The 25,452-nt window shown below is 36.1% G+C and overlaps 3 protein-coding genes and 1 non-coding gene across 4 annotated transcripts; 3 read left to right on the forward strand and 1 right to left on the reverse strand.

Moving 5' to 3' along the window:
• Positions 1 to 450: 450 nt before the first annotated feature.
• On the forward strand, positions 451 to 1,242 carry LOC122289321. The gene has a single exon (XM_043096303.1). It carries the CDS (start codon positions 451 to 453, stop codon positions 1,240 to 1,242), a length of 792 nt encoding a protein of 263 aa, XP_042952237.1.
• A 4,721-nt stretch (positions 1,243 to 5,963) lies between these two features.
• On the forward strand, positions 5,964 to 7,888 carry LOC122290239. The gene has a single exon (XM_043097837.1). It carries the CDS (start codon positions 6,338 to 6,340, stop codon positions 7,709 to 7,711), a length of 1,374 nt encoding a protein of 457 aa, XP_042953771.1. The 5' UTR covers positions 5,964 to 6,337; the 3' UTR covers positions 7,712 to 7,888.
• Positions 7,889 to 16,111: 8,223 nt separating this feature from the next.
• On the forward strand, positions 16,112 to 18,318 carry LOC122290468. Its single transcript, XM_043098196.1, has 2 exons — positions 16,112 to 17,927; positions 18,023 to 18,318. Exon 1 carries the CDS (start codon positions 16,383 to 16,385, stop codon positions 17,754 to 17,756), a length of 1,374 nt encoding a protein of 457 aa, XP_042954130.1. The 5' UTR covers positions 16,112 to 16,382; the 3' UTR covers positions 17,757 to 17,927; positions 18,023 to 18,318.
• Positions 18,319 to 22,682: 4,364 nt separating this feature from the next.
• LOC122290586 lies at positions 22,683 to 22,790 on the reverse strand. The gene has a single exon (XR_006236449.1). It is a non-coding gene; the product is annotated as a small nucleolar RNA R71 (small nucleolar RNA).
• Between the last annotated feature and the right edge of the window lie 2,662 nt (positions 22,791 to 25,452).

Genomic DNA, 25,452 nt, shown 5'->3' on the forward strand with positions numbered 1-25,452 from the left:
TATTAGAATATATATTTTTAATATAATTTTTATTTTAAAAATTAAAAAAAAAATTAAATTATTTATATTATATTTTATATAAGAATTTAAAAAAATTATAATAATTATATAAAATAAAATTAGATAAAATAAATTTAATTTTGTGTAACAATAATAGCATTTACAAAAGGACAATGCTATAGCCACCATAGGTAACCCCTGTTAGTTGTGCGATGTGTTTCCTTTTGTTTTTTAATTTTTTCTTTTACATGTATTTTTTCAACACATTTAAAATATTTTTTAAAAAAATTATAATATCATTAAAAAATATTTTCTCAATCACAAAGTTTTAAAAAAAAATAGAAAAGTCTCCTCTCTAGTTTTTCTCTCAAGGTCCTCTCTTGGGAGAATTATAGAGGTGGTGTTTTGTCCCTGAGGTGGTGTTTCCAGTCTCGGTGGTGTTAATTTAGTATGGATGGTTTGCAAAATCAGTGGTGTAATTTGCGGCTGAGTGAGGAAGAGGATGCATCAATTGTGTTGGAAGATGTAGATGTTTCAGTGGTGAAAAGTAAGGGTGATTTGAGTTTGATAGGGAAAATATGGTGTGATAGACAATTGGGGAAGCAGGTGGTGGAGTCGACTATGGCAAGAATATGGAGGCTTAGCAAACCTGCTGTCATGAAGGAAGTTGGCAAGAATGTGTTTGTGTTGAGTTTTGCAACTCACGCTGATAAGGAAAGAATTGAAGCAGGAAGGCCATCGTTTTTTGATGGTCAATTGTTTGTAATTATCCCATTTGATGGCATTACTCCAGTGCAGGCTTTGAAGTTTGATGCTGCACCATTCTGGGTGCAATTCCACAATCTTCCTTTATTTGGTATGAATAAGGAGTATGGGGTCAAGTTGGGCGGATCTATTGGCAGTGTTTTAGAAGTGGATGTTGACCATGATGAGGTAGGATGGGGTAGTTGCCTTAGAGTGAAGATTATGATTGATCTAAAAAAATCATTGGCTCGAGGAAGGACTTGCACAGTGCAAGGTACTAAAGTGTGGTGTCCTATTCAGTATGAGAAGCTTCCTAGATTTTGTTTCACTTGTGGTCGAATCATACATGAAAATTCCACTTGTCAACTGGAACCTAAAGCAACTCCTCAGTTTGGTGCTTGGCTACAGGCAGAGTCCAGTTTCAAGAGGAAATGGGAGTCATTGCAGGAGCATAACATCAAAGGGGGAGCCATGAACAATCGGGTGATGCAGGAGTAGAATAAGGTGGTGGCTGGTGGTGCAGTGGTGGCTGAGGCTACAACAGGTAATGGAAGTTCTTATTCATTGCACCATAATGAGGGGAGCATTCATTCAGGAATAAAGGAAGGTATGAAGACATCAGTTACTGAATGTAACAGTCAGCAAGATGTTTCTGATGTTATAACGCCTGCTGTGTTTTTTGAATCTGAATTAATTACTGAAGATCATATACATAATGGGCTTTCTAATGGGCCTTTTGGGGCTGAATATGGGCTGTCTGATACAACTGGAGGGGAGTGTGCAAAGCCTGTCCAACTATCTTGAGACCACCTGAATGTGTCCCAATGTGATCAAGCTCAACCACTGCAGAGAAGATGTACCAGAAGCATTTGGAAGAAAAGAGCCAGGGCAGCTTATCATGCCTCTACTGAGCAGTTGCCAATCCAAACTGAGGAAGATGCCAAGAGGAAGAGATCATTGGTGGGGACTGATGATGCTGAATTACTTGGAAGTGGCCATAAAAGAGGTAAGTACACAGTTTTATCCACTGTTGTTGAGAAAGATTTTCTTTCTAGAAGAGGAAATAAACACTTGGGATCGGCAGAGGCTGTTCAACAGCCCTGCCGAGATCAATGAGTATCATAAGTTGGAATTCCTGTGGGCTTGGGAACCCATTGGGAATTCAAGTTTTATCTGACTTGGTCAGAAAAGAAGCCACTGAGTTTTTATTTTTACAAGAGACTAGAATGCATTCTCGAGCTATGGAAAGGTTGAAGTTTAAGTTGGGTTTTTTTGGTTGTTTAGCTGTAAGTAGTGAAGGGAGAAGTGGAGGAATAGCTTTATTTTGGAAGAAGAAATATAGTGTCAAAATTCAAAGTTTTTCAAAGTGCCATATTCATGCTGAGGTAACTGAGGAAGATGCAGTGGGTGATTCTTGGTGGCTGACTGGTTTTTATGGTCAACCAAAAGTAAGTAGAAGGCATGAGTCATGGTCTTTGTTGAGGTATCTAAAAGTTCATCCTGATATAGGTTGGATTATTTTGGGAGATTTCAATGAGATTATGAGCAATGCTGAGAAAAGTGGTGGTAGAGTCAAACCAAAAAGACAATTGCAGGCTTTTAGAGATGTGGTTGAGGAGTGTCAAGTGCATGATATGGGGTTTAGAGGCAGTCCTTTTACTTGGTGTAATGGGAGGGAATAGGGACAGACAATTAGCGAGAGGCTGGATAGATGTTTTTCAAACTTGAAATGGCACTGTTATTATCCAATGGCTGTGGTCATTCATGGAATAGTGGCTTATTCAGACCATAAGCCTATTATTCTAAAGCTGTCAGATGAGGTGCAAGAGGGATCAAGAAGGAAATTGTTTCGTTTTGAGTCAATGTGGATTGAAGATTCTGGATGTAAGCAAGTGGTAGATGGTGCTTGGAAAGCTGTTGAAGGGAGAAAGGAGCTTAGTACAGTTATGAAGAAGATTGAGTATTGCAATGAAAAACTGTCACTTTGGAATCGAGCAAGCTTTGGCAATGTGCAAAGAAGGTTAAGGTTGGCTCAAGACAAACTCAAAATGGCTCACCAGACTGACCCTTTATCACTAAATAGACAGCATATTCAACAAGCAAGAAAGGAGGTCCAACAATGGCTACAAAGAAGTGAAATAATGTGGAAATAGAGATCTAAGGTTATGTGGTTGGCTAAAGGAGATAGGAATTCTAAATTTTTCCATCATAAAGCATCCCAAAGGAAAAGGAAGAATTTCATTAAAGGGGTAAAAGATTCAACTGGAAGGTGGCAAGTTCATGAGGCCAGAGATAGAGTTATTAATGAGTATTTTCAGAATCTTTTTGCAGCAGCTGAGGAACTAGGTAATATGGATTTCTTGCAAGATTTAAATGGGAGAATTGATGCTCAGATGGCAGAACAACTTGATGTACCTTTCACAGCTAAGGAAGTCAAGAGAGCTTTAGATGAAATGCATCCTACAAAAGCTCCTGGACCCAATGGAATGGCCTCTATCTTTTATCAGAAATTCTGGTCTATTGTTCGGACTGATGTTACTGATGCAGTGCTTAAAGCTCTTAATACTGGTTCATTCCCTTTGGAGATTAATCATACTTATATCACACTGATACCTAAGAAGAAACTACCAGAATTTGTTTCTGACTATAGGCCCATCAGTTTGTGTAATATCATTTATAAGTTAATCTCAAAGGTCTTAGCCAATAGACTAAAGTCAGTTTTGCCTACTGTTATTTCTCCATCACAGACAGCTTTTGTACCAAGAAGACTAATCACAGATAATGTTCTTGTGGCATATGAAATGGTGCATTTTTTAAGAAGGAAGAGGAGTGGTAAAGATGGATTCATGTCTCTAAAGCTGGATATGAGCAAGGCCTATGATCGAATTGAATGGAAGTATCTTGAGGAGGTGATGAGACAGATGGGGTTCAGCCTAAAATGGATTCAACTGCTGATGTTTTGTGTTACAACAGTCTCTTTTTCTGTCCTTATTAATGGAGAACCTAAAGGGCCAATTCAACCAACTCGTGGATTAAGACAAGGGGATCCCATCTCCCCATATCTATTCCTACTATGTACTGAGGGACTCATAACATTGCTAAACAAGGCAAATATGCAACATCAGATTGAAGGCTTTCAAGTATGTAGAGGTGCTCCTAAGCTAAACCACCTACTGTTTGCAGATGATAGCATTCTATTCTGCAGAGCTAATATGCAATCTTGCTTAGTTTTGCAACATAGACTTGATATCTATGAGAAAGCATCTGGACAGAAGGTCAATAGAGAGAAGACTTCAATGGTTTTCAGTCATAATGTATCTTCAGGCCCGAGAAGGGAGATCATGCAATTTTGGGGTGTTAATCACTTTCAGCAATATGAGAAATATCTTGGATTGCCACCTATGGTTGGAAGAGGAAAGTACCAAACTTTTACAGTGTTGAAGCATCGGTTATGGTCTAAATTGCAAGGGTGGAAGGAAAAACTTTTATCACAAAGAGGAAAAGAAGTGTTGCTGAAAGCTGTAGCTCTATCTATACCTACTTATACTATGAGCTGTTTCAAGTTGCCTAAGTCCCTATGTGCTGAACTTGAGAGTTTAATGGCAAGTTTTTGGTGGGGTTAGACGCAAGATGAAAGAAAATTGAGCTGGATTAGTTGGAAGAGGATGTGTGAGTCAAAGATGGAAGGAGGTATGGGGTTTAGAAGTATTCAAATGTTTAATAAGGCCCTACTAGTAAAGCAAAGGTGGAGGATTATGCATGAAGAATCTTCCATTTTACATAAGATTTTTAAAGCAAGATACTTCCCAACATCTAGTTTTTTTGACTCAAGATTGGGTGTGAATCCTTCTTATGTATGGAGAGGTATATGGGACACCAAGAACAGTTTGCTAAAAGGGTGTAGATAGAGGGTTGGCAATGGTCTATCCATTAATATTTGGTCTGATTATTGGTTACCAAAACACAAGTTGCTATCCATGGTGGTTGATATTCCTCCTGAAGCAGGGTTATAGAAAGTTTCTTCTCCGATGATGCCATAACAGAATAGCTGGGATGTTGAGAGAGTGAGAAGTGTTTTGCCACCAAGAGAAGCTACTGAAGTGTTAAGTATTCGATTGCCTATGGATAATATACCTGATATGCTTATATGGGAGCATGAGACAAGTGGGATTTTCAGTGTTAAAAGTGCATATGAATTTTTCAAGACCATTGAGCAGAATGGAGATGTGGCTGAAAGTTCAAGAGTAGAAGATGAAAAATTATTATGGAAGCAGTTATGGACGATGCACGTTCCTCAAAGAGTTAAGGTTTTTGCATGGAGAATGTGTAAGAACATTCTTCCAACCTTTCAAAACCTGAAGACTCGAAGAGTGATACAAGAAGCTACTTGTTACTGCTGCCAAACAGAAGAAGAAGATCTACTTCATGCACTGATTTATTATCCTGCTGTTGTTGATTGTTGGTCATAGGTATTCCCTTCTCTAATTCAAGTAACTGAAAGGAAGCAAATTATACAATTAGCCACTGTTGTAATCAGGAGAAGAAGAACAGGAGAGTTAGAGAAGTTTTTCCCACTTGCATGGGGGCTTTGGTATAGAAGGAATCAGAGTATATATGAGGGAAACATTTTATCAATTTAGCAAGTAATGGAGCATGCTTTTACCTTATACCAGGAACATAAAGCAACAATAGAGGCCACGAAGATCAAGCAAAAGTATAAGTGTCAATGGCAGCCTCCTCCAGAAGGTGTCTTGAAGTTAAACATTGATGGTGCTCTCTTTAGTGATCAATGTAAAGCTGGTATAGGGGCTGTGTTGCGTGACAAGGAAGGGAAGGTTATATTTACAGCAAGCAAATTTGAACCTGCTATAGCTGATCCTATGGAAATTGAACTTCTTGCTATGTTAAGGGGTTTGCAATTATGTGTGTCCCTTGGCATTACATCTCTTCAAGTGGAATCAGATTCTTTGTTAGCAGTTCAAGAGCTGGAGAAGGAAGGGTATTCTACTACCTTATGGGGTGGATTGATTCAGGAGGTTAAATCTTTGCTTCAAAGGTATCCAAATTGGTCCTTTCACCATAAGGGAAGAGAAACTAATGGAGTTGCTCATTGCTTGGCTAAGTTTGCATGAAATTTATATGACATTTATATTTGGTGGAACTCAATTTCAGATTGTATTTCCCAAACTATTTGGGTTGATTCATCTTTATAATACTTGAGTTTGATGGATAAAAGTTATACTTTCCTATAAAAAAAAAAAAAATAGAAAAAAAAAGTTAAAAAAAAAAACTACGCAGCGGTGGCCGGGAGCTGTACCAGTAGCATTATTGTTCTTTATAAAACGTTTGTCCGGACAGAACGGCGAAACAGGTCGGTCATCCGTGTGCCTTCGGAGTTTGCGGTGTTCTCTAGTGGCCATCCAGCTGATAGCACGGGCTTAGCAAATTCATCTTTTAGATTCGTACCCTGTCGACGGAGAGGAAGTGAGGAGGCGGAGGAGGCTGGAGCTCCAATCAGCTTAATAGCGGCACATTCCATCTCAAAACTCAATCCAGGTAACCATTGATTCAGCCTTTTCGGCAACCAAATCAAATGTTTCGTCTAATCTTGATAAAGCTGCCCCAACAATTAAGACCCAGAGCTTCACCAATCTGCCATGGCTACTTGTTCTCAACTTCATCTCTAAAACCCATCTCAGAACTCCCTAATATAACGGATCCAAAATCTCTTACTGTTTCCTTCCTCCGAAACTCATGTGGGTTGTCCTTGGAGTTGGCTGCTTCAGCTTCCAAGAAGCTCAACATTGAGAACATAGAGAATCCCAATTCCGTTCTGGACCTGTTGAGAACTCACGGTTTGACGCAGAACCAAATCAGACAGTTAATTAGTAGTCGTCCGTCATTGCTTTCGGCCGATTTAGGCAAAACCCTTGTGCCCAACATGGAGCTGTTTAAATCCTTAGGGTTTTCTGGCGCTAGCCTCGCCAAAATGCTCAGTAAAGATCCACGTGTGCTTGAGAGTGATGCATTGACTGTGGTTGAGTTCTTTAGAGCACATGGTTTCAGGGACGAGCAAATATCGACTTTGACCATGAAACGTCCGACCTTGTATATACTCAATACACAGAAGATCTTTAAGCCAAAGTTCGAGTTTTTTAAATCTTTGGGCTTTTCATGCCTCGAAATTGCAAAGCTTTTGTCCGTAGAGCCCTATATTTTAGAAAGGAGTCTCGAAAACAAAATCATTCCTTGCGTTCAAGAGCTTAGGCGGATTCTTGGCACTGACGAGAATGTTTTAAAGGCGGTAAAGGCATGCTTCTTGTTGATTGAATGTAATGTGGAAAGAGTGTTACTGGCGAACATATCAATATTGCTAAGCCATGGTGTTCCCAATTCTTTAGTTGTTAAGATCTTTTTGATGCATCCAAGATCGCTGCTTTTGAGGACTTGTCGATTTAGTGAGGTTGTTGATGAGGTTATGAAATTGGGTTTTGATCCCAATAATCTACTTTTTGTTCTAGCCATCCGTTCAATGGCAGTGATGAGTAAAGCACTGTGGGAGAAAAAGGTGGAAGCTTTAAGAAGTTTTGGTTTGTCAAAGGATGAAATTGATTCAGCATTCAAGCTGCAACCAATGTGTATGATTACTTCAGAGAAGAAGATCAGGAAAGTGATGGGGTTCTTTGTGAACAATCTGAAGATGAAGCCTTCGATGATATCCAAGAATCCGAATCTTCTGCTGCTTAGCCTGGAGAAACGGATAATTCCGAGGTGCTCAGTTCTGCAGCTTTTGATGTCTAAGGGGTTGATTAAGGAAGATACTGGCATACTTCAAATGTTTAGAATGACTAAGAAAAAATTCTTTGAGAAGTTAGTGAAAAGGTATGAGAATGAAGTTCCTGATGTGATTAGAGCATACCAAGGCAAGACAGAATTTCAAGGGTTCCCCATTGATTTGAGAATTTGACTACTTATGAGATCATTGAATACTTTGGGCCTTTCCAAAAGACCATGAGTTCAGATTGACTTCATATGTTGCCAATAGAAATAGAAGCTATTGAATGTTGCCAAAAGACAGTTTATATAGTTTTCAAGTTCTATCATTTTCTATAATGCCAGGGTTTTGCTGCAGCTGCATTGAGTTTGATCGGTCTACATTAAGTTTAATCGATCTGCATTAAGTTTAATCGATCTGCATTAAGTTTACTTCTTACTTGTCAAAAAAAAAAAAAAAAGTTTAATCGATCAGCATTGCTCACAACATGCATGGAATAGAAGCTAAGTTTCATTGAAGACTAAACATGGCATCATATGTTTAGTCAAAATACATCAAAGTTTCATTAAAGACTCAGATTGTTAGCTTGAATAAGTGTGGTTAATAGTTGTAAGAGTTCGATCTGTTGGAATGCAGTGGCTTGTTGTTTGGTAGATTGGGGCACAACTTCTGTTAGGTGCTTGTCGTAGAATGTAGCACCTATTCCTGCAGCTTTATTATAGCTCAGAATTCTATCATTTAGTTCTCTGTGGTTTTGTTGTTTGAAGTGCCTGAATTTAGATCCTCCACTGGTTAGGAAGTTGGAACTCCTTCAAGTATAGAGTGGATTGAAGGTGAAAGTTTCATTTGATGATGTTCATTAAATTTTTTAATATCTTTTGGGGAGCAGAGTTACCCCATCTGGCTGGCTCACAACAAACAATGCAGACTTTTAATACAGAGTACTAACTTTACATACTTCTTCTTCCTATTCCTCTGCAGATGAATTTGGTAAAGAGTACTACCTGAGATTTTCCGGCCTCCAGGATTCTGTAAGAAAGGCAATTGCAATATTTCATTTTTGAAAGTGATTTCCTGAATTTTTGTTATGTCTATAAGCTCTTGCTGCATCCAAGGATATCAGTAAGTCCCGACAAACTAATTCCAATCCCATGCTAAACTGTTTTATTTAAATGGATGAACAAGTTTGATGATAACCTTTCAAAATCACTCCTGAGAACGCCTTCATCCTTGAACGAGAAAGAGTCAGTGATGGGAAAAGCACCGATGGCACTTTTTTCAAGCTTTGTTCTTTGTTCGCTTCCATCATTTATGTTTACATCTCATTTTTCAAATCTTCTGCTTTGATTCTTTCGATTGAACTCTTAAGGTGGACACCATATTTAGTGCAATATATGTACTTGCTTTCACTCATAATTCTGCTTTTGTTACTTATAAAAAAAAATATAATTCTGCTTTTGTTTCCGTGGACATATATACATGCAAGGATCTGTTGATTCTGCAACTTTTTCAATTTAATATATTCTGGAAAACCAGGAAGGCAAAGAGCCTCACCAAGTCTGAGAGGAGAGAGCAGATCAGCAGTTGACTGGAAACAACATTATGTCAAAGGACAGACTATATAGGAAAGTTTCTCTGACCATTTGAAACCTCTAAATTCATATTTTTTAGAATTTATTGACAATCAGAATTCCTAAAACATCCCAAAACTCATCTTCTGTACCCGACCTTGTCCTGTTGTTAACTTGCTTAACTCAAAAAATGTAGAACATCCGAAAATGATACGCTCTTGCGTGCTGTCCATGTGGTAAAGTTGTACTGGTGTAGACTTGATAAAGGTTACAATACTGGAGATGGGTCTTAGCAGGAGATCGATCTTTTGTGACAATAAATTTTAAAGGTAGGTCTTTTCTTCTTTGTTTTATATTGGGAGGACAAAGGCAGAGGATATCGTTGTTTTGTGGGTTGGGGGGAGGGTGAGTTGTGTAATAGTACTGAAATGAATGAATTATTTGATGAACAATTGGTATGATTTTAAAGGTAAAAACCTGAAATGGTTGGTCCCATCTTTGTACTAAAGAAAACGGCACTTGGATTTGAGAGACCATTTTGTCATGAACTGTCACTTCCTTTCAACACTGTCCTCGTTCACACTTATCTCTTATTTTACATCATTAATGCTGTTTACCTCAGGGAACCTAATCTTGGGTCTTGAAAATCAGGGTTACATATCAGGCACGGTGGCGTCATTGTGATGATACATAACGTATGTACTAAATTGGAATTGACCCAACAAATAAGTTTTACAGTATTTAATACCATCTGTATCGATTTTGTAGATACTGTAAACCTGAATGAGCATTTCATACTATGTTTCTCCACAACCGATTATCCAATTTGATCAGACGATAGAGGCTCTCAATTGATTTCGTTTATGCATATATGTCGTGATTTCCATATTTTCACTTTCAATCATTTGTCTTTCCCCAAAGCTGGATCTATTTTGTGAGCAATGTTAAATTGCAATAGTGGAGTGAGCAAGAACTCCACGATCTTAAAAAAAGTAAGTAAATATAAAATTTACATGAAAAAAATAATTTTTTAATAACGGATTTTTTTCAAAAGAATTATGTGGTGCTTGTGCACTTTACGACTGTATCTAGCATTATTCTTTACAGTCATAGGATATACAAATCTTACACATTTCCATTGAAAAAATTTGATAAATTTAGAATTCATATGAAAAAAATTATTTTTTAGTAATGGATTTCATTTTTTTTTAAAGAGAGCATGTAGGAGCTTACACACCATATAAATGTATTTAACATTATTCTTACTTTATTTATAGGTGACCATATCCAAACATTATGGATGAAATTGTCGTCGGTAGAATGCATTCACCATGTTCCTCATCACTTTGGGGATTCGTATACCAACCTGCCTGTTGGTTCACATAATCAGTATCTCAAACGCTCCAACACTTTTAAGTGTTGAATTTGGCATTAAATTAGAGTGGCAATATAAACTTGGCTCCATATACCAACCTTGAAATTACTTGTAATTCTTGATGGTTAAAGCTTGAGGAATGAGGTTTAAAGTTTGTGCTGGACCACTCGGGATGAACCTGGCATGTTCTCTGATGCTGGTATGCACCGCACGTCCCTTTGAAACCGATCCATTACCACACGGAATAGTTGGAATGTCTTTAACAGCAAAAATATAAAACAATAAGTTGAGTTCGGCATCAAAATGGTTTCAGTACTCAATATGTTTATGAGATTTTGAAAAATGAGAAAAAAATTATTATAAAATTAAAATATTGTTTTATTATAATTTTTATTTAAAAATTTGAAAAAATTAAATTATTTTTTATATTTTAATTAAAAATTTGAAAAAATTTTAATAATAAAATGCATTTTGAATAAGTTGAGAAAATTCTCTCAATCAAACACCTCTAAAAATATGAATAGTAAATACGGAAGTTGGAACTCAAAACCTCCCATTTATAACTCTCCCTAGACCATTATGTCACTTGGAGGGCTCGTTTGGGACCTTAGCCCAAAGATGAATCGCAATGACAAAACATGGCCCAAACCAAAGGCTAAATATGGTATTTTTAATAATTGACATCTTAAATCTTTTTTTTTTTAAATCATGTTTGAATAATGATCATTTGTATTTATAATATAAGATTGTCCCTTTCATCACAACCAGCAAAGTATATTTACGATCACTCATCTTCTTCCCGAGGTGAAGCCGTTGCAAAAGTGGTAATCTATATTTAAACAATTCTACATCAATGCATTTCTATTAGAAGCTAAAAACCTATCTTTTATTTTTGTTAATATGTTTAAGGCAATACAACCATGTTGATGTTCATCGATCTTAAATTTCTCACTTGCATACATTCAATCTCTAAACTCCTTTTTTTTTTTTTTTTTTTTTTTTTGCTTCTTACGTTACATTTTGTTTTTAAGTTTAAAGGGCAATAATTAATGATTCAATGCTTGAAATTATTATTGCAAAATCCTTGAAATACTCATCTACATCTTTTATTATCAGTTGGAGTTCGAGAAATAACCAATAATTGTGACGTTGTTGAATTGATGAAGAGTTTGCAACCCATGAAGATAAAATCTTTTTGCTAGTGCCATATTCAAATTCCTCTATAGCCACCTTGTCCAAAAAATTGTTCCTAATGCTCAAACTAGCGTTTGCTTCAGGTTTTGTGCAGCTGGTTATGCAATGTGTGACGACTGTTTCTTTCTCAATATTAATTAATGGAGGGCCTCATGGACCTATTATACCTGCTGGGGGATTAGCCAAGGGGACCCTTTATCCTCTTATCTATTTCTTTTGTGTACAAAGGGTTTCACTGTTTTGTTAAAAGATACAGAGAATAAATAGTTAGTGAGGGGAATTAGATTGTGCCAAGGGGCTCCTATAGTGAGTCACTTATTGTTTGCGGATGATAGGATTATTTTTTGTAGAGTTGATGTTCAAACTACGAGACATATTCAAGAGGTTCTAGAGAGGTATGAGGAGGCATCGGGCCAAAAAGTTAATAAAGAAAAAACTACTATGGTATTTTCTAAAAATGTTGATGCTGGTAAACAAAGGGAGCTATTGAATTTATGGGGTGTTAGGACTTTCCAACAATATGATAAGTACCTTGGTTACCTAACCAATTCAGAGGTCAAAATCAATAGCTTTTGCTGATATTAAACGAAGAGTGTGGACCAAATTATAAAGCTGGAAAGAGAAATTGTTATCACAGGGAGGGAGAGAAGTTCTTATCAAGGCGGTAGCTTTGTCAATTCCCACATATGCTATGTCGTGTTTCAAGCTATCTTTGAGCTTATGTAGAGAGTTGGAAGGGATGATGTCTCAGTTTTGGTGGAAGGGATGATGTCTCAGTTCTGGTGGGGGTTAGAGGGGTAATGAGAAAAAAATGAATTGGTTAAGTTGAAGGAAATTATGTGACTCTAAATTCAGAGGTGAGATGGGGTTTAGAAGTTTACACTCTTTTAATATGGCTTTATTAGCTAAGTAAGGATGAAGAATTTTACAAAATAAGGGGTCTTTGTTACAAAGGATCCATAAAGCCAAATATTTCCCTAATAGAACATTTTTCCAAGCAAAGTTGAGATTATATCCATTGTATGCATGGAGGGGGATTTTTGAAGCAAGAAATTGGCTATTTGCAGGCTGTCGATGGAGGGTAGGGTCTAAAGCTTCTATCTCTATATGGAAGGATTATTGGGTTCCAGGTCATAGGAGCATAAGGCTGAGTAGTGAGAATGTGTTACCTGCTTTTCCGGAGAATGCAACTGTTGATAGCCTAATTTGTTAGGAAACAAGAACATGGAAGACTGAAAAAGTTAGAGCTCTCTTTAATCCAATTGTAGCTGAGGAAATCTAAAAGATTAGACTATCTTTCACACCTTACTGAGATAAATGGATTTGGACAAATGAGTCAAGTGATTGTTTTACTGTGAAAAGTGCATATAAACTGATTCAAACTTTGAGTTTAAGGGATATGGCTGAGAGTTCAAGCTGGATGGGAGATAAGTAACTATGAAAAAAGATATGGAAGATGAAAGTGCCATAGAAGATTAAAACCCTCACATGGAGAGCTTGTAGAAATATATTGCCTACAATCCAAAATCTAAGGCAGAGGAATATTGCAGTAGAAGAAGGCTGATGTTTTTGTGAAGAAATGGAAGATGTTAATCATACACTATTTTCTTGTCCTCAGTTAAGAGTAATGTGGCAGAGATTTGTTTCAATAGGATTAATGTTCAAACCAGATAAATGCTTTATTGAAAATGTAAGATGTGGGATGACCAATGGAAGTGATGCAGATTGTACTCTAATGCTTGAGCTACGTTGGGGTGTGTGGTATAGAAGGAATAAGATGAAAATGGAAAATGAGAATATCACTCCTTGTGCATCAGCTAATATGGCCATTTCTTTGTATAAATCATTTTTCAGATTTAAAGTTCTTAAATTCTGAAGCTGTGAAGAAAATTTTTAGGTAGAAATCCCCTCCTAATGGTTTTTTGAAAGTTAATGTTGATGGGGTTGTTTTTTTAGAGTTGAGAAAGGCTGGGATTGAGATGATTTTATGGGACAACAATGGAAAGGTGGTGATGGCAGCTATTATTTTAGAAAATGAAGTGAATGATCCGGCTACAATTGAGTTACTTGCAGTATTTAGGGGGCTACAGATGTGCATTCCCTTGGGTATTCCTAAATTAATTATTGAGTCTGATTGTTTACTTATTGTACAAGAACTACAAGGTGCACATGAGTCTCTATCAGCTAATGGCAACTTAATTATGGAAGCTAAGAGTTTAATGAGTCTTTTCCGGGAAGTTATCGTTGAACATGTGAACCGAGAGAGTGAAGGAGTAGCTCATACTTTGCTAGATATGCATGGAATGTTTTGGATGTTCAAATGTGGTGGGGAAATGTCCCTGATTTTGTTGATCATGCTATTTGGTTTGATCATGTTGTTATGTAAGATGTTTTTGAGTTTGAATGAAGTGTTCTGTTTGGAAAAAAAAAAAAAAATTCTAATATATAATATAGAAAGCAAAATTCTGGATCAAAACAAAGATAAACGTGATTAACTTGCACCAAAATTTTTTTTACATGTCATGCATCAATTGTAACAAGAAAACTAGATATGATCATAACGAAAACTTCTTTTGTTACCATTGCAAACACCAAAGCATTTCTCAACCACAGTATGTGTTCCCCAAATTTTCCCAACTAATAATTTATTCCAAAAATTTTTCATGTGTAGTTTTTATCAATCATAACAAAAAACAATATTGTCATCAAATTTTCTTAAGCTGAATTCTACAAAACATATTCTTTAGTTGATCTTTATATTATAAGATTAAAACATACCAAGCATGGATAACAACTTCTATTCCCCAAGGTAAAAATTCCAATAATCTAATTATAATGCTTAACAGAACTTGCGTTAATTTTCAGTTTTCAATTTTTCTGCACATAAATTGTTTATATGTTTATTCATCATTCAATCCTATTAAATATTTCTTATATAGAAGCATTTACCATATATAAAGAATATAGCATTAGAAGCTCTACAAAAATAATAGATGATTCAACTTGCTTTAGACCCAAACAAATTTAACCTACAGAAGCACAAAAACTTCAATGTTCTCTCAATCAGTCCTATCCAATACACCTGGAACTACAATAATGATGGGAAAAAAAAACACATTTACAGCTTATACTTTTGTTGGACATCAATTAAGCTTGCTTTGACGAAATTTGGCAAAACTACGAACAGAATGACTTTCCATCACTTTATGTTGTATTGAAAACTACTCTTTTGCCTTTTTTTTTTTTTTGTTATTTGTGCAGACATGTAATTACTATCCTCAACTTAACTATATTTATCCCAAAAAATTTCATAGAATTTAAATTTCCTTCTGTGCAAATTTTTTGTTACCATCAAGTTTTTATTAAAAAAAAAAAAAATTATTTTTGCCTAAAATAACCAAGTAACCGAATTAGGCAAATATGCTTTGTACATTGCTCCTCTACTAATATATATATATATATATGCAAACATTCTTGAAGGTAAGTTCACATTAAAGAGCTAATGGGTGAACACTTTGGTCCTAAATCAGCGTAAACATTGGAGGAAAAGTTGAAGAAAATGCCGCAATGAAATAACAAAGATGCATGGAATTGCACAATTTAACAACACAGATGATTTCAGGCGTTGCAGCCGTTGCTACCAAAACTAGGAATTAGAGAGAGACCAAACGCCGGTGCATATATAGAGCGAGCAGAGGGGTGACACCGAATTTTTTATGATCATAAACTAGGCGGCTGAATTCAAATTGCGGTATAAGGCGAGATTTAATAAGTCATGCGTAATTATAATATAATAAAATATAAATTATTTTATGAAATATTTTAAAATTTTTAATATAATGAGATTTTATTTAAAATCTTTAAATAAATTTTGTTTGAATTTATATTTAATACAATAACTTAAAATGAGATATTAATACAAAGTTTGTGCTAGCCTCAATTTAGCAAGATATTAAAAAAGTTATTTAAAAATATAAATAATTTATTGTATTAAATATTAAATTTAGTATTATGGAACCTTGCACGTATTGAAAAATATAAAATTATTTAAAATGTTATTCAATAAAATAGTTTTTCTTTTTTAAAAAAAAATTAAAAATGCATCTCACTTTTATTTATGAATAGTGTTACTATACCTCCTCAATTTGCTCACTTGGTGTGTCTTAGTACAAATTTTACTTTTTTTTTTTTGTATTTTATTTCAAACATTTTTTAAATATGTTTAAATATTTTTAAAAAATAAAATAAAAATATCAATATATTAATAATTAAAATTTAAAAAAATATTAAATACAAGAACGGTCAAGTAATAAAATAAGAGGATAAAAATAGTATTACTCTTTATTCACAAGGCCTTGCAAAGGATGGGGCTTTAGACAACAGCTATTGCCATTGAGCCGGCCCTCACCTTAAGTCCGACAACAAATAGCCTATTTCTTCGTCAAAAGCCGGCATATATATTCAAAGATGGAGAATAATTTCGTCCATACGAGGCCATAACAATGCCTTTCAGCAAGCTGGTCCTTCAGTTGAATCCAGCCCAGTCGCAAATTTCTTGGCTTTGCAGACTTTACCTTCTGTTACAAAGGGTCTACGAACCAGAAGGAGAGGGAGGACGATGATTCCGGAAACTCAGTAACATCGCGTTGTAGGATCTCAAACAAGGTAACAATTCTTCTTTCGTATCTCCTAAATAAACAAGCTTTTCTCTCAACCAAATCAAATGCTTCGTTTAGTTTGCTCAAGGTTGCCCCATAAACTAAGGCACAGACCTTCGAAAACTAGCCACGCAAACTTTTCCGCAACCTCCTCTCTCATGCCCATCTCCGACCCCCCTAATTCCACGGACCCAAAATCTCTTACAGTTTCTTTCCTTCAAAACTCATGTGGGTTGTCCCTACAATTGGCCACTTTAGCTTCCAAGAAGCTCAACATTGAGAACGTAGAGAATCCCAACTCCGTTCTGAATCTGTTGAGAACTCACGGTTTGACGCAGAACCACATCATACACCTAATTAGTAGTCGTCCGTTATTACTTTTGGCCGATTTAGGCAATACCCTCAAGCCCAACATGGAATTGTTTAAATCCTTAGGGTTCTCTGGCGCTAACCTCGCCAAAATGCTCACCAAATACCCAACTGTGCTAGAAAGTGATGCATACACTGCTGTTGATTTTTTTAGAGCACATGGTTTTAGTGATATGCAAATAAAAACTTTGACTATGAAGTGTCCCCCATTGTATACGTATAATGCTAACAAGATTTTTAAGCCAAAGTTGGAGTTTTTCAAATCGTTAGGCTTGTCAGATCTTGAAATTACAAAGCTTTTATCTGCATCACCTGATATTCTGCGAAGGAGCCTCGAAAAACATCTCATTCCGTGTGTTCAAGAGCTTAGGCGGATTCTTGGCTCCGACGAGAATGTCTTACAGGTTATAAATGCATGCTGGGCAGTACTTAGAACAGACGTTGTACATAAGCTACAGACCAACATCGCTACTCTGATAAGCCGTGGTGTTCCCCAGTCATTGGTTTTGAAATTCTTCGATAGAAGAGCAATGTCATTGCTTATCTGTAGCAATCGGTTTAGGGAGATTGTTAGCGAAGTTATGAAATTGGGTTTTGATCCCAATCATCTGAAATTTGTTCTAGCCATTATGTCAATGGCACTAAATAGTAAAACACTGTGGGAGCAGAAGGTGGAAGCTTATAGGAGTTTTGGTTTGTCAGAGGGTGAGATTTATGCTGCATTCAAGCGGCACCCCTTGTGTATGTGTTGTTCGGAAAAGAAGATCAAGAAAATAATGGGTTTCTTTGTGAACAAACTGAAGATGAAGCCTTCGAGGATCTCCAAGAGCCCGATTCTTCTACTGCTTAGCTTGGAGAAGCGGATTATTCCGAGGTGTTCAGTTCTGCAACTTTTGATGTTGGAGGGTTTGATCAAGGAAGATACTAGCATCGTTTATATAGTCAAAATGGCTGAGAAGAACTTCATGAAGAGATTTGTGAGCAAGTATCAAAATGAGGTTCCTGATGTTGTTAGAGCGCACCAAGGGAAGATAGAATTTCAAGGGCTCCCCATAGCCATGGAAATGTGACTACTTTGGATATAATCAAATGTGGCATTGCCTAAAGATCATGAGTTCAGTTTTAGTTCAACATGTCTACAGTTGGACGTTTATCTTCGTCTGTGTTATTTAAGGGTAAAACATTTTGCGGAGTTGATTCAGCAACTTTCTATGGTGATCTATCTGTGTTATTCACTTCAAGTGAGAACTAGAAACTGGTCAATGTTGCGGTGAACCTTGTCTGCGTTGTTGATAGTGATAGCTTATGGTGCTATTAATTTGATCTTACATTGCAGGAGAAGCCAACCCTGTCCTTATTTGTTTGAGCATTTCAAAAGTTTGAGGCAATCTGGTATGTTTAGGTGTGGGAAGACTGTGTGGCCTGATGATCACATAAAATCTTTATGTTTGTTTCTCTTTAGATCTAATGTAAATCCACAAATCCAAGCTTCGACTTGGAGTTGAAGTCAGTGATCGCTCTGATTGGAGTCAGACTCCAACTCTGAGTCGAAAGACAAGGATTATAATTTATATTGTTTCAAATACTTTCAGCATCGCATTCTAGCTAATTTACCATCGCTTCTACTGCCAACTTTGGTGTTTAGATAAAACTTAAGGTTAAATATTAATTTGTGAATATTTATACTCTCCATTTTAATTTATTTATTATAATTTTAAGAAATTTTGGTATATTCTATTTTGAGGCATCACTACTATCTTCGTTATCTTTCTAAATGAATAATGGACACAGAATTCAATCTAAAGACTACAATAAATTAACCCAAAATCATAATTTTTTTTCTTTTTATACAAAAGCCAAAAGTTTATAATATTTAAACCAAAATTTTCAACAGTATCTATTCTTTTAAATTGATTTAAAAGTAAACAAAAAATGCAAACGTTATATTTATCTTTTTAATTTACTTTTACTAATTAAGTTGCAGCATTTACTTCAATGAACCAGTAAAGATGGGCAGGTATTGTTTGCTTTGAGCCAGGCTTAAGATCATACGTATCAAAATAAAGAAAGAAATAAAACCGGTAATCACAAGATTCACAACCGCAGAATTCTCACAAGGGCAGAACTTTTTCAGGTTTTAATGCTGTTGGGCGGTAAGTTAAGGTTAGATGGGTTGAAATAAAAATTGAAAGTTGAATAAAATAATGTTAAAATAAATTTTTTTAATATTATTTTTATTTTAAAATTTAGAAAAGTTGAATTATTTATTGTATTTTATTTTATAATTTGAAAAAATTATAATAATTAGATGAGATAAAATGAAATGAGTTGAGACGGTTTTGATATCCAAATAAGTTGGCTTTGTTTGAATTAGGAGATGAGATGAGATGATTTTAGATGAAGAGAAAATCTACTCATCTGCCCCTCAAGTCTCCAACACCACACACCAGTGATGTGGGGGTTTTTTTTTTTTTTTTTTTTTTTTTTTTTTTTTTTTTTTTTTTTTTTTAAATTTTAAGTAAAACGTGTGTTTTCTCTTCTCTACTCCCCCCGTTTTCCACTTTTTCCCCCAAAGCATTTGATTTGAATTTCTCCTCCCCACGATCACCCATCCCAGCTTTTTAAAATCCCTTAACTTGCTGGAATCCCTTCCACACTTGGATATTTTCCACTCTCTCGAGTAATTTCCTTCTATTTTGTTTCTGACTGGATTCCATATTTTCCTCCGTGTTTCGTTTAATTTTTCTCTCCATTTCTTTCATCGAATGCTATCCTATTTTTGGGTATGAGATTGTGACTTTATTATCATTGGGTTTGCATGGCTTCTCTTTGTAGTGAATGTTCTCGCTCAAGCCGATGGAGGAGAGTAGAGTTGATGGGGAGAGAAAAATGATTCGATTTTAGGAGGGGAGAAGAAGGATTTAGCAGAGGAAGGGGGGAGAGCAAAGAAACTCACGGAGGAGGAGGGAGGGGAGGGGGGAGCAGAGAACTCGATTCTCTTTTGAGATTAGACCGTTTTCAAATAAACTGGATTTGCCACATCATTAAAGTATGTGGTGTATGTGCTCAGACCGGCCTAAGAGTAGAATTTCTCTTAGATGAAAGATAAAAGTTAAATAAAATATTGTTATTATTGTTTTGAGATTTGAAAAAGTTAAATTGGAATTTGAAAAAATTGAACTGTTTATTATATTTTGTGTGAAAATTTAGAAAAATTGTAATGATGAGATAAGATGGTTTTACTTAAAAAATTATTGTTTTTTAAATATTTTTTTCTTCAACCTAATTATTTTACAGTAGTATTTGAGAATCTATTTAGAGTAACATATTATTTTTGAAATAAATAGTGGCCGACCAAATTTAGAGAAACGAATTAATTTACTATAATTCAAAAGTGGAGTTTTAGAGTTTTAACTACTTTAGTGCAAATTACTTTTGAGCTACTTGATCAAAATTTTAACTAAACACTGACATTCGGCTATGCCAATGTTAGTGCTCTAGGTCACGGGAAGTCCAAATCCTTTCATTTTCTCTTTTTATCTTATTCTCTCGTGTCAGTGTGAGGGTGTGGCTGTTGAGTTAAAACAATGGCCTGAGTAGAATTATTGTATAAGGCTGAGGGGTGGGGGTGAGCCACTGTCGATTAAGCCTGCAGCAAGATGGCCCTCATAAGTTATCTTCTGCATGCTAGAGATTAATCACCTGTGCACCACTGAGGTGAGCACGAGCATTTTGAATGATTTCTTGATTTTATACTTGAAAATATATCACTGAAACTCTTTTTTTTTTTAAATACTGACTTTTACAATATCATACATCAGTTTATCTATATTTTTTTACATCATTTAAATATTATAATTTTTTAATATATTTTATTTATTTTAAATAAAGTAAAAAGTATAAAATTGGAGGGCCTATGTAAGCCGAGGGCCCATTCCACCATAAAAGCCTAATATGGAAGAAGCTCATAGTAGAGGTCCTTGGTTGATTGAAGGGCGTAAGGGAGTCCAAAGTTCATTGAAATTATACATACAACACGCTATCTTTCACGGAAGGATAAAGATTTCATGTTGTTACGTGATCTTTCCAGGTATCGGGTGATGATCCACACCGATAAACTTTGAATATGATAATCATCATGTATGAACCTATATATACCAGATAACTCTTAATAGTAAGGGATCAAACTCTCTTTTGAATTTTGAATCCTTTGGTTACATTTACTAACTTAAGCATTAGAGTTTTCTGATTGAGTGGAAATAATATGAAAATTGAGAATGAAAACTAAGGTTTTTTGATCTTAAAAAGTCACTTATGCACATTCATATCCTATATTGCAAAAGATTTTTCTACCAATGTTGGGAGGGATTCAAAAACATCACTCAAAAGGGCATGAGGGATTTTTCTGGTAGAGCTCAAAAACATCACTCAGAGAGGATTTCGTTTTCAATTTGGATTTTCTTTGTTCCTTTTCATTTTCTGGTGTGATGGATGATTTCTTTTTTGATTTTAACAATTTTATTTTCATATTTGATGGAAGGGTAATTTTCGAGTAACCTAGGTCAAGGGAATCCTTTGCACAGTGGGGTTTCGCTTGGTGGTTTTGGTTCTTTCTTTTGGTTTTAATTTGTACTCTTATGAATTTTTATCAATTTCTTAGAAATCGAGTTTAGGGTTTCATCTGCAATCCTTTTTGACTCATTGCTGACTTTGGGCATGGTGGGTGCTTAAGGGACACAGACCCTAATTTTGGATTACTAAATGCCTGATGTTGATATGACATTTGTGAGGTTATTCAGAAAGTGTTCATTAGTGCTGAAATCATATACATTCTCCATATGCTTTATTCTTGATTGAAATTGCATGTGATGGCCATTGTAAATGCCAAATCCCATTGAAATCCCTCAGTGCAAAGAGGACCCGTAGCCTAGGTACTTGTTTAAAGTTTTTTCGAGAGACTTAGTTCTCAATACTTCACTTGACTTCCTTTGTCCATGCACATTGCTTAGTTTCTCACCTATTTTAGTTATAAACTTCATAGTGTTTCAGAATACACCACATCTTGTTCTCATTAATCATTTCTAAAGGGGTAGCAAGCTTTATTTTCAAATTTTGAAGTTCCTGTTACCTAAACTTGCCCCGTGGTTCTAAGTAATTTTCGTGCAGGTAATACTCCACCTCCTTGACTCTATTTGTTCCAAGACTATTAATTGCGAAAAAAAAAAAAAAAAAAAAAATTCAGTGCTGACACAACCTGACCTTTCAAAAGGTGGGTCAGTGTGAACCTCTTCACACTTTGGTGATCTCTAACCCTAACTCATTTCTTTCTATTTTTTTTTCTTTTTTTTTCCTTTGTCTATTATGTGTTCTGTTTGCCCCATGTTAACTTAGAGTAATAACTAAAAAGCAATTGTCTGTGGTTGATTACTGCCTTGCCACCATTCTACACCAACCTTGGTGTTACTTTGGTGCTTCTGTTGGGGATTTGTATGTCTGTTTGGAGTCCTGATCCTTCTTCTAGAATGGTCAAAACAGAATCCGTGACATACTCATATTGTGAATCAATTCATTTGAGTCACCCTCTGAAAGTCTTAGTACCATGGCTGAAGAGGAACACAATGAGAGAGAAGTGGTGAATCCTAACAGGACTATGAGGGAATATCTATAGCCAATTAGTCTAGTTCACCCTCATACATCATCCAACCTTTGAATGCCAATAATTTCAATTTTAAACCTGGCATGATTCCTTTGATATCTCACTTCCATGGGATGGAATCAGAAAACTCATATTTGCATATCAAAGAATTCGAGGAAGTGTGCTGCACATTCATGGATAGGACCTGCACTGAAGAGGTGATTAGGCTTAAGCTTTTTCCTTTGTCATTAAAGGACAAATTCAAAACTTGGTTGAACTCCCTAAGGCCTAGAACCATAGGAACATGGCGGGAAATGCAAACTGAGTTCTTAAAAAAATTTTCCCCCATGCACAGAACTACTGCATTAAAAAGAGAAATTCTGAACTTTGGACAAAAAGATACTGAAACTTTCTACGAATGTTGGGAGAGATTCAAAGATTTACTTAATGCTTGCCCCCATCATGGGTATGAAAACTGGAGAATAATCAGTTTCTTCTATGAGGGTTTACAACCAAAGATGAGGCAATTTGTGGAAACAATGTGCAATGGAGAATTTTTTATTTTATTTTTTAAATAAAGAACTAGAAGAAGCCTTTGAATACATTGACTACCTATCTGAGAATGCCCAATCTTGGGACACTTCAGATGTTCATGATAGAACAGATTCATTGAAAACAAATTCTAGAGGGGGTGAACACAATTTAAGGGAGGTTGATGATTTACATGCTAGACTGTTAGTAATGTCTAAGAAGCTAGACACCTTATATGTGAATAGAACCAAGGAGGTCCAAGTTGTCCATAAAATCCCTAAAACATGTAAAATTTGTGAGGATGTAGGGCATGCAACTAGTGAGTGTCCTACTATTCCAGCTTTTAAAGAAATCCTCTTGGACCAAACTAATGATGTTAACACGGTGACTAAACCTTTTGCAGGCCCATCTTCAAATACTTACAATTCATGGTGGAGGAATCATTCAAACTTCAGCTAGAGGAATGAGCACCCAGTTCAATCCTTTTCCTAAGCACCTGGACCTTATCATTACTCACCTACCCTAGTGGGGCAAGGGCAATCTCAATATCATGCACCAGTTTTTGGACAAAGAAAAAACCTTGAAGAGACAGTCCACCAAATGGCAACAACCCTTCAGCAATTCATGCAAGGGCAAGCTACCATAAATAGCCAGAACTCACAAGCTATCAGTGATATTAGAGGGTCACTAACAAGGCTAACCACAACATTGAGTATGCAGGAGAAAGGGAAATTCCCTGCATAGCCACAACCAAACCCTCAATGACATGTTCATCAAGTGTCAAAAAAGGCTGAAGACTCATGCCTAAAGCAAGTGAAAGCTATCACAACGTTGAGAAGTGGTAAAACTTTGGAAAACCCCAATCTTAAGCAAGACACCACTGGTAAGACTTCTACCCCACCTTGCATAGAAGATGAAACAGAGCACTGCACATCACCTCCACCTTTCCCCACACAATTATCCTTCTTACACAAAGATAAAAATCAGGTTGAAATCCTGGAAGTTTTTAAACAAGTAAGGATTAACATACCTTTGTTGGATGCTACCAACAAATCCCCACATATGCCAAATTTTTGAAGGACCTTTGCACCATCAAAAGAAAATTAAATGTGAAAAAAAGGCCTTCGTCATTGAGCAAGTCAATGCTATCATTCAGAGCAACACCCACCCAAGTATAAGGACCCAGGGTCACCTACCATTGCTTGCATAATTGGAAATTCAAAGATTGGGAATGCATTGCTAGATCTAGGGGCTAGTGTGAACCTGCTTCCTTATACTGTGTATGAGAAACTAGGATTAGGAGAGCTGTAGCCCACCTCGATTGCACTGCAGTTGGCTGACAAATCCATAAAAATAACCAGGGGGTAGTGGAGGATGTTTTAGTCCAGCTAGATAAGTTCTACTACCCAGTGGACTTTGTTGTCCTTGATATGCAACTTTCCACAAATTCCATGTTTTAAGCTCCTATAATTTTGGGAAGACCATTTCTTGCTACCTCGAATGCCCTAATAAATTGTAGAAGTGGTGTCCTAAAACTTAGCTTTGGAAATATGACCTTGGAACTGAACATTTTCAATTTGTGCAAGTAGCCCCAAGAAGTAGAAGAAGTGCAGGAAGTAAACTTGCTAGAGAGCATTATCTCATAAACCTCTCTACTGTCTTACCAACTTATTGACTCAGTACTTGATTTAGAGAATAATCTAGACTCAAATGACACATCTAATGAAATTTCCTCTGTTTCATGTGTAGGGACTCAAACTCAGATGCAGTGGAAGCTAAAGGATGAACAATTACCTCTAGTGACAGCAACAGTAAGACCATCAGAGGAGCAGATCCCAACATTGGATCTTAAGCCCCTACCCACAGAACTCAAGTATGTTTTTCTAGGACCTAATTGCACTTTACCCGTAGTTATATCTTCTTGCCTAGCCAATAGACAAGAAGAAGAGCTATTAAAGGTCCTTATAAAACATAAGAATGCCATAGGCTGGACCTTGGCTGACATTAAGGGCATAAACCCCCTCATTTGCACTCGTAAGATTTACTTGGGGAGGATTGTAAGCCTTCTAGAGAAATGCAAAGAAGGCTTAATTCTTCAATGAAAGAAATAGTTAAAGAGGAGGTCCTTAAACTATTGGATGTGGGTATTATTTATCCCATCTCTGACAGTAGATGGGTTAGCCCCATACAAGTGGTTCCAAAAAAATCTAGGCTGACTGTAATTAAAAATGAAGAAAATAAGTTAGTGCTCACCAAGGTAACTACAGACTGGAGAATGTGTATTGACTATAGGAAGCTTAATGCTTCAACTAGGAAAGACCATTTTCCCTTGCCATTTCTTGACCAAGTCATGGAAAAGGTAGCTGGGCATGCATTCTATTGTTTTTTAGATGGGTTCTCAGGCTATTATCAAATTGAAATAGCACATGAGGACAAAAAAAAAACCACTTTCACATGCCCACTTGGGACTTTTGCATTTAGAAGAATGCCTTTTGTGTTGTGTAACACCCCCAACAACTTTTCAAAAGTGCATGCTTAGTATTTTTAGTGATTTAATAGAGAATGGTTTAGAACTCTTTATGGATGATTTCTCTATTTTT

The sequence above is a fragment of the Carya illinoinensis genome, chromosome 12 (assembly GCF_018687715.1).
Source record: "Carya illinoinensis cultivar Pawnee chromosome 12, C.illinoinensisPawnee_v1, whole genome shotgun sequence".
NCBI lineage: Eukaryota > Viridiplantae > Streptophyta > Magnoliopsida > Fagales > Juglandaceae > Carya > Carya illinoinensis.

Coding starts and splice junctions, on each gene's coding strand:
- LOC122289321 (XM_043096303.1), top strand. CDS start 451: ATGGATGGTTTGCAAAATCAGTGGTGTAATTTGCGGCTGAGTGAGGAA.
- LOC122290239 (XM_043097837.1), top strand. CDS start 6,338: ATGTTTCGTCTAATCTTGATAAAGCTGCCCCAACAATTAAGACCCAGA.
- LOC122290468 (XM_043098196.1), top strand. CDS start 16,383: ATGCTTCGTTTAGTTTGCTCAAGGTTGCCCCATAAACTAAGGCACAGA.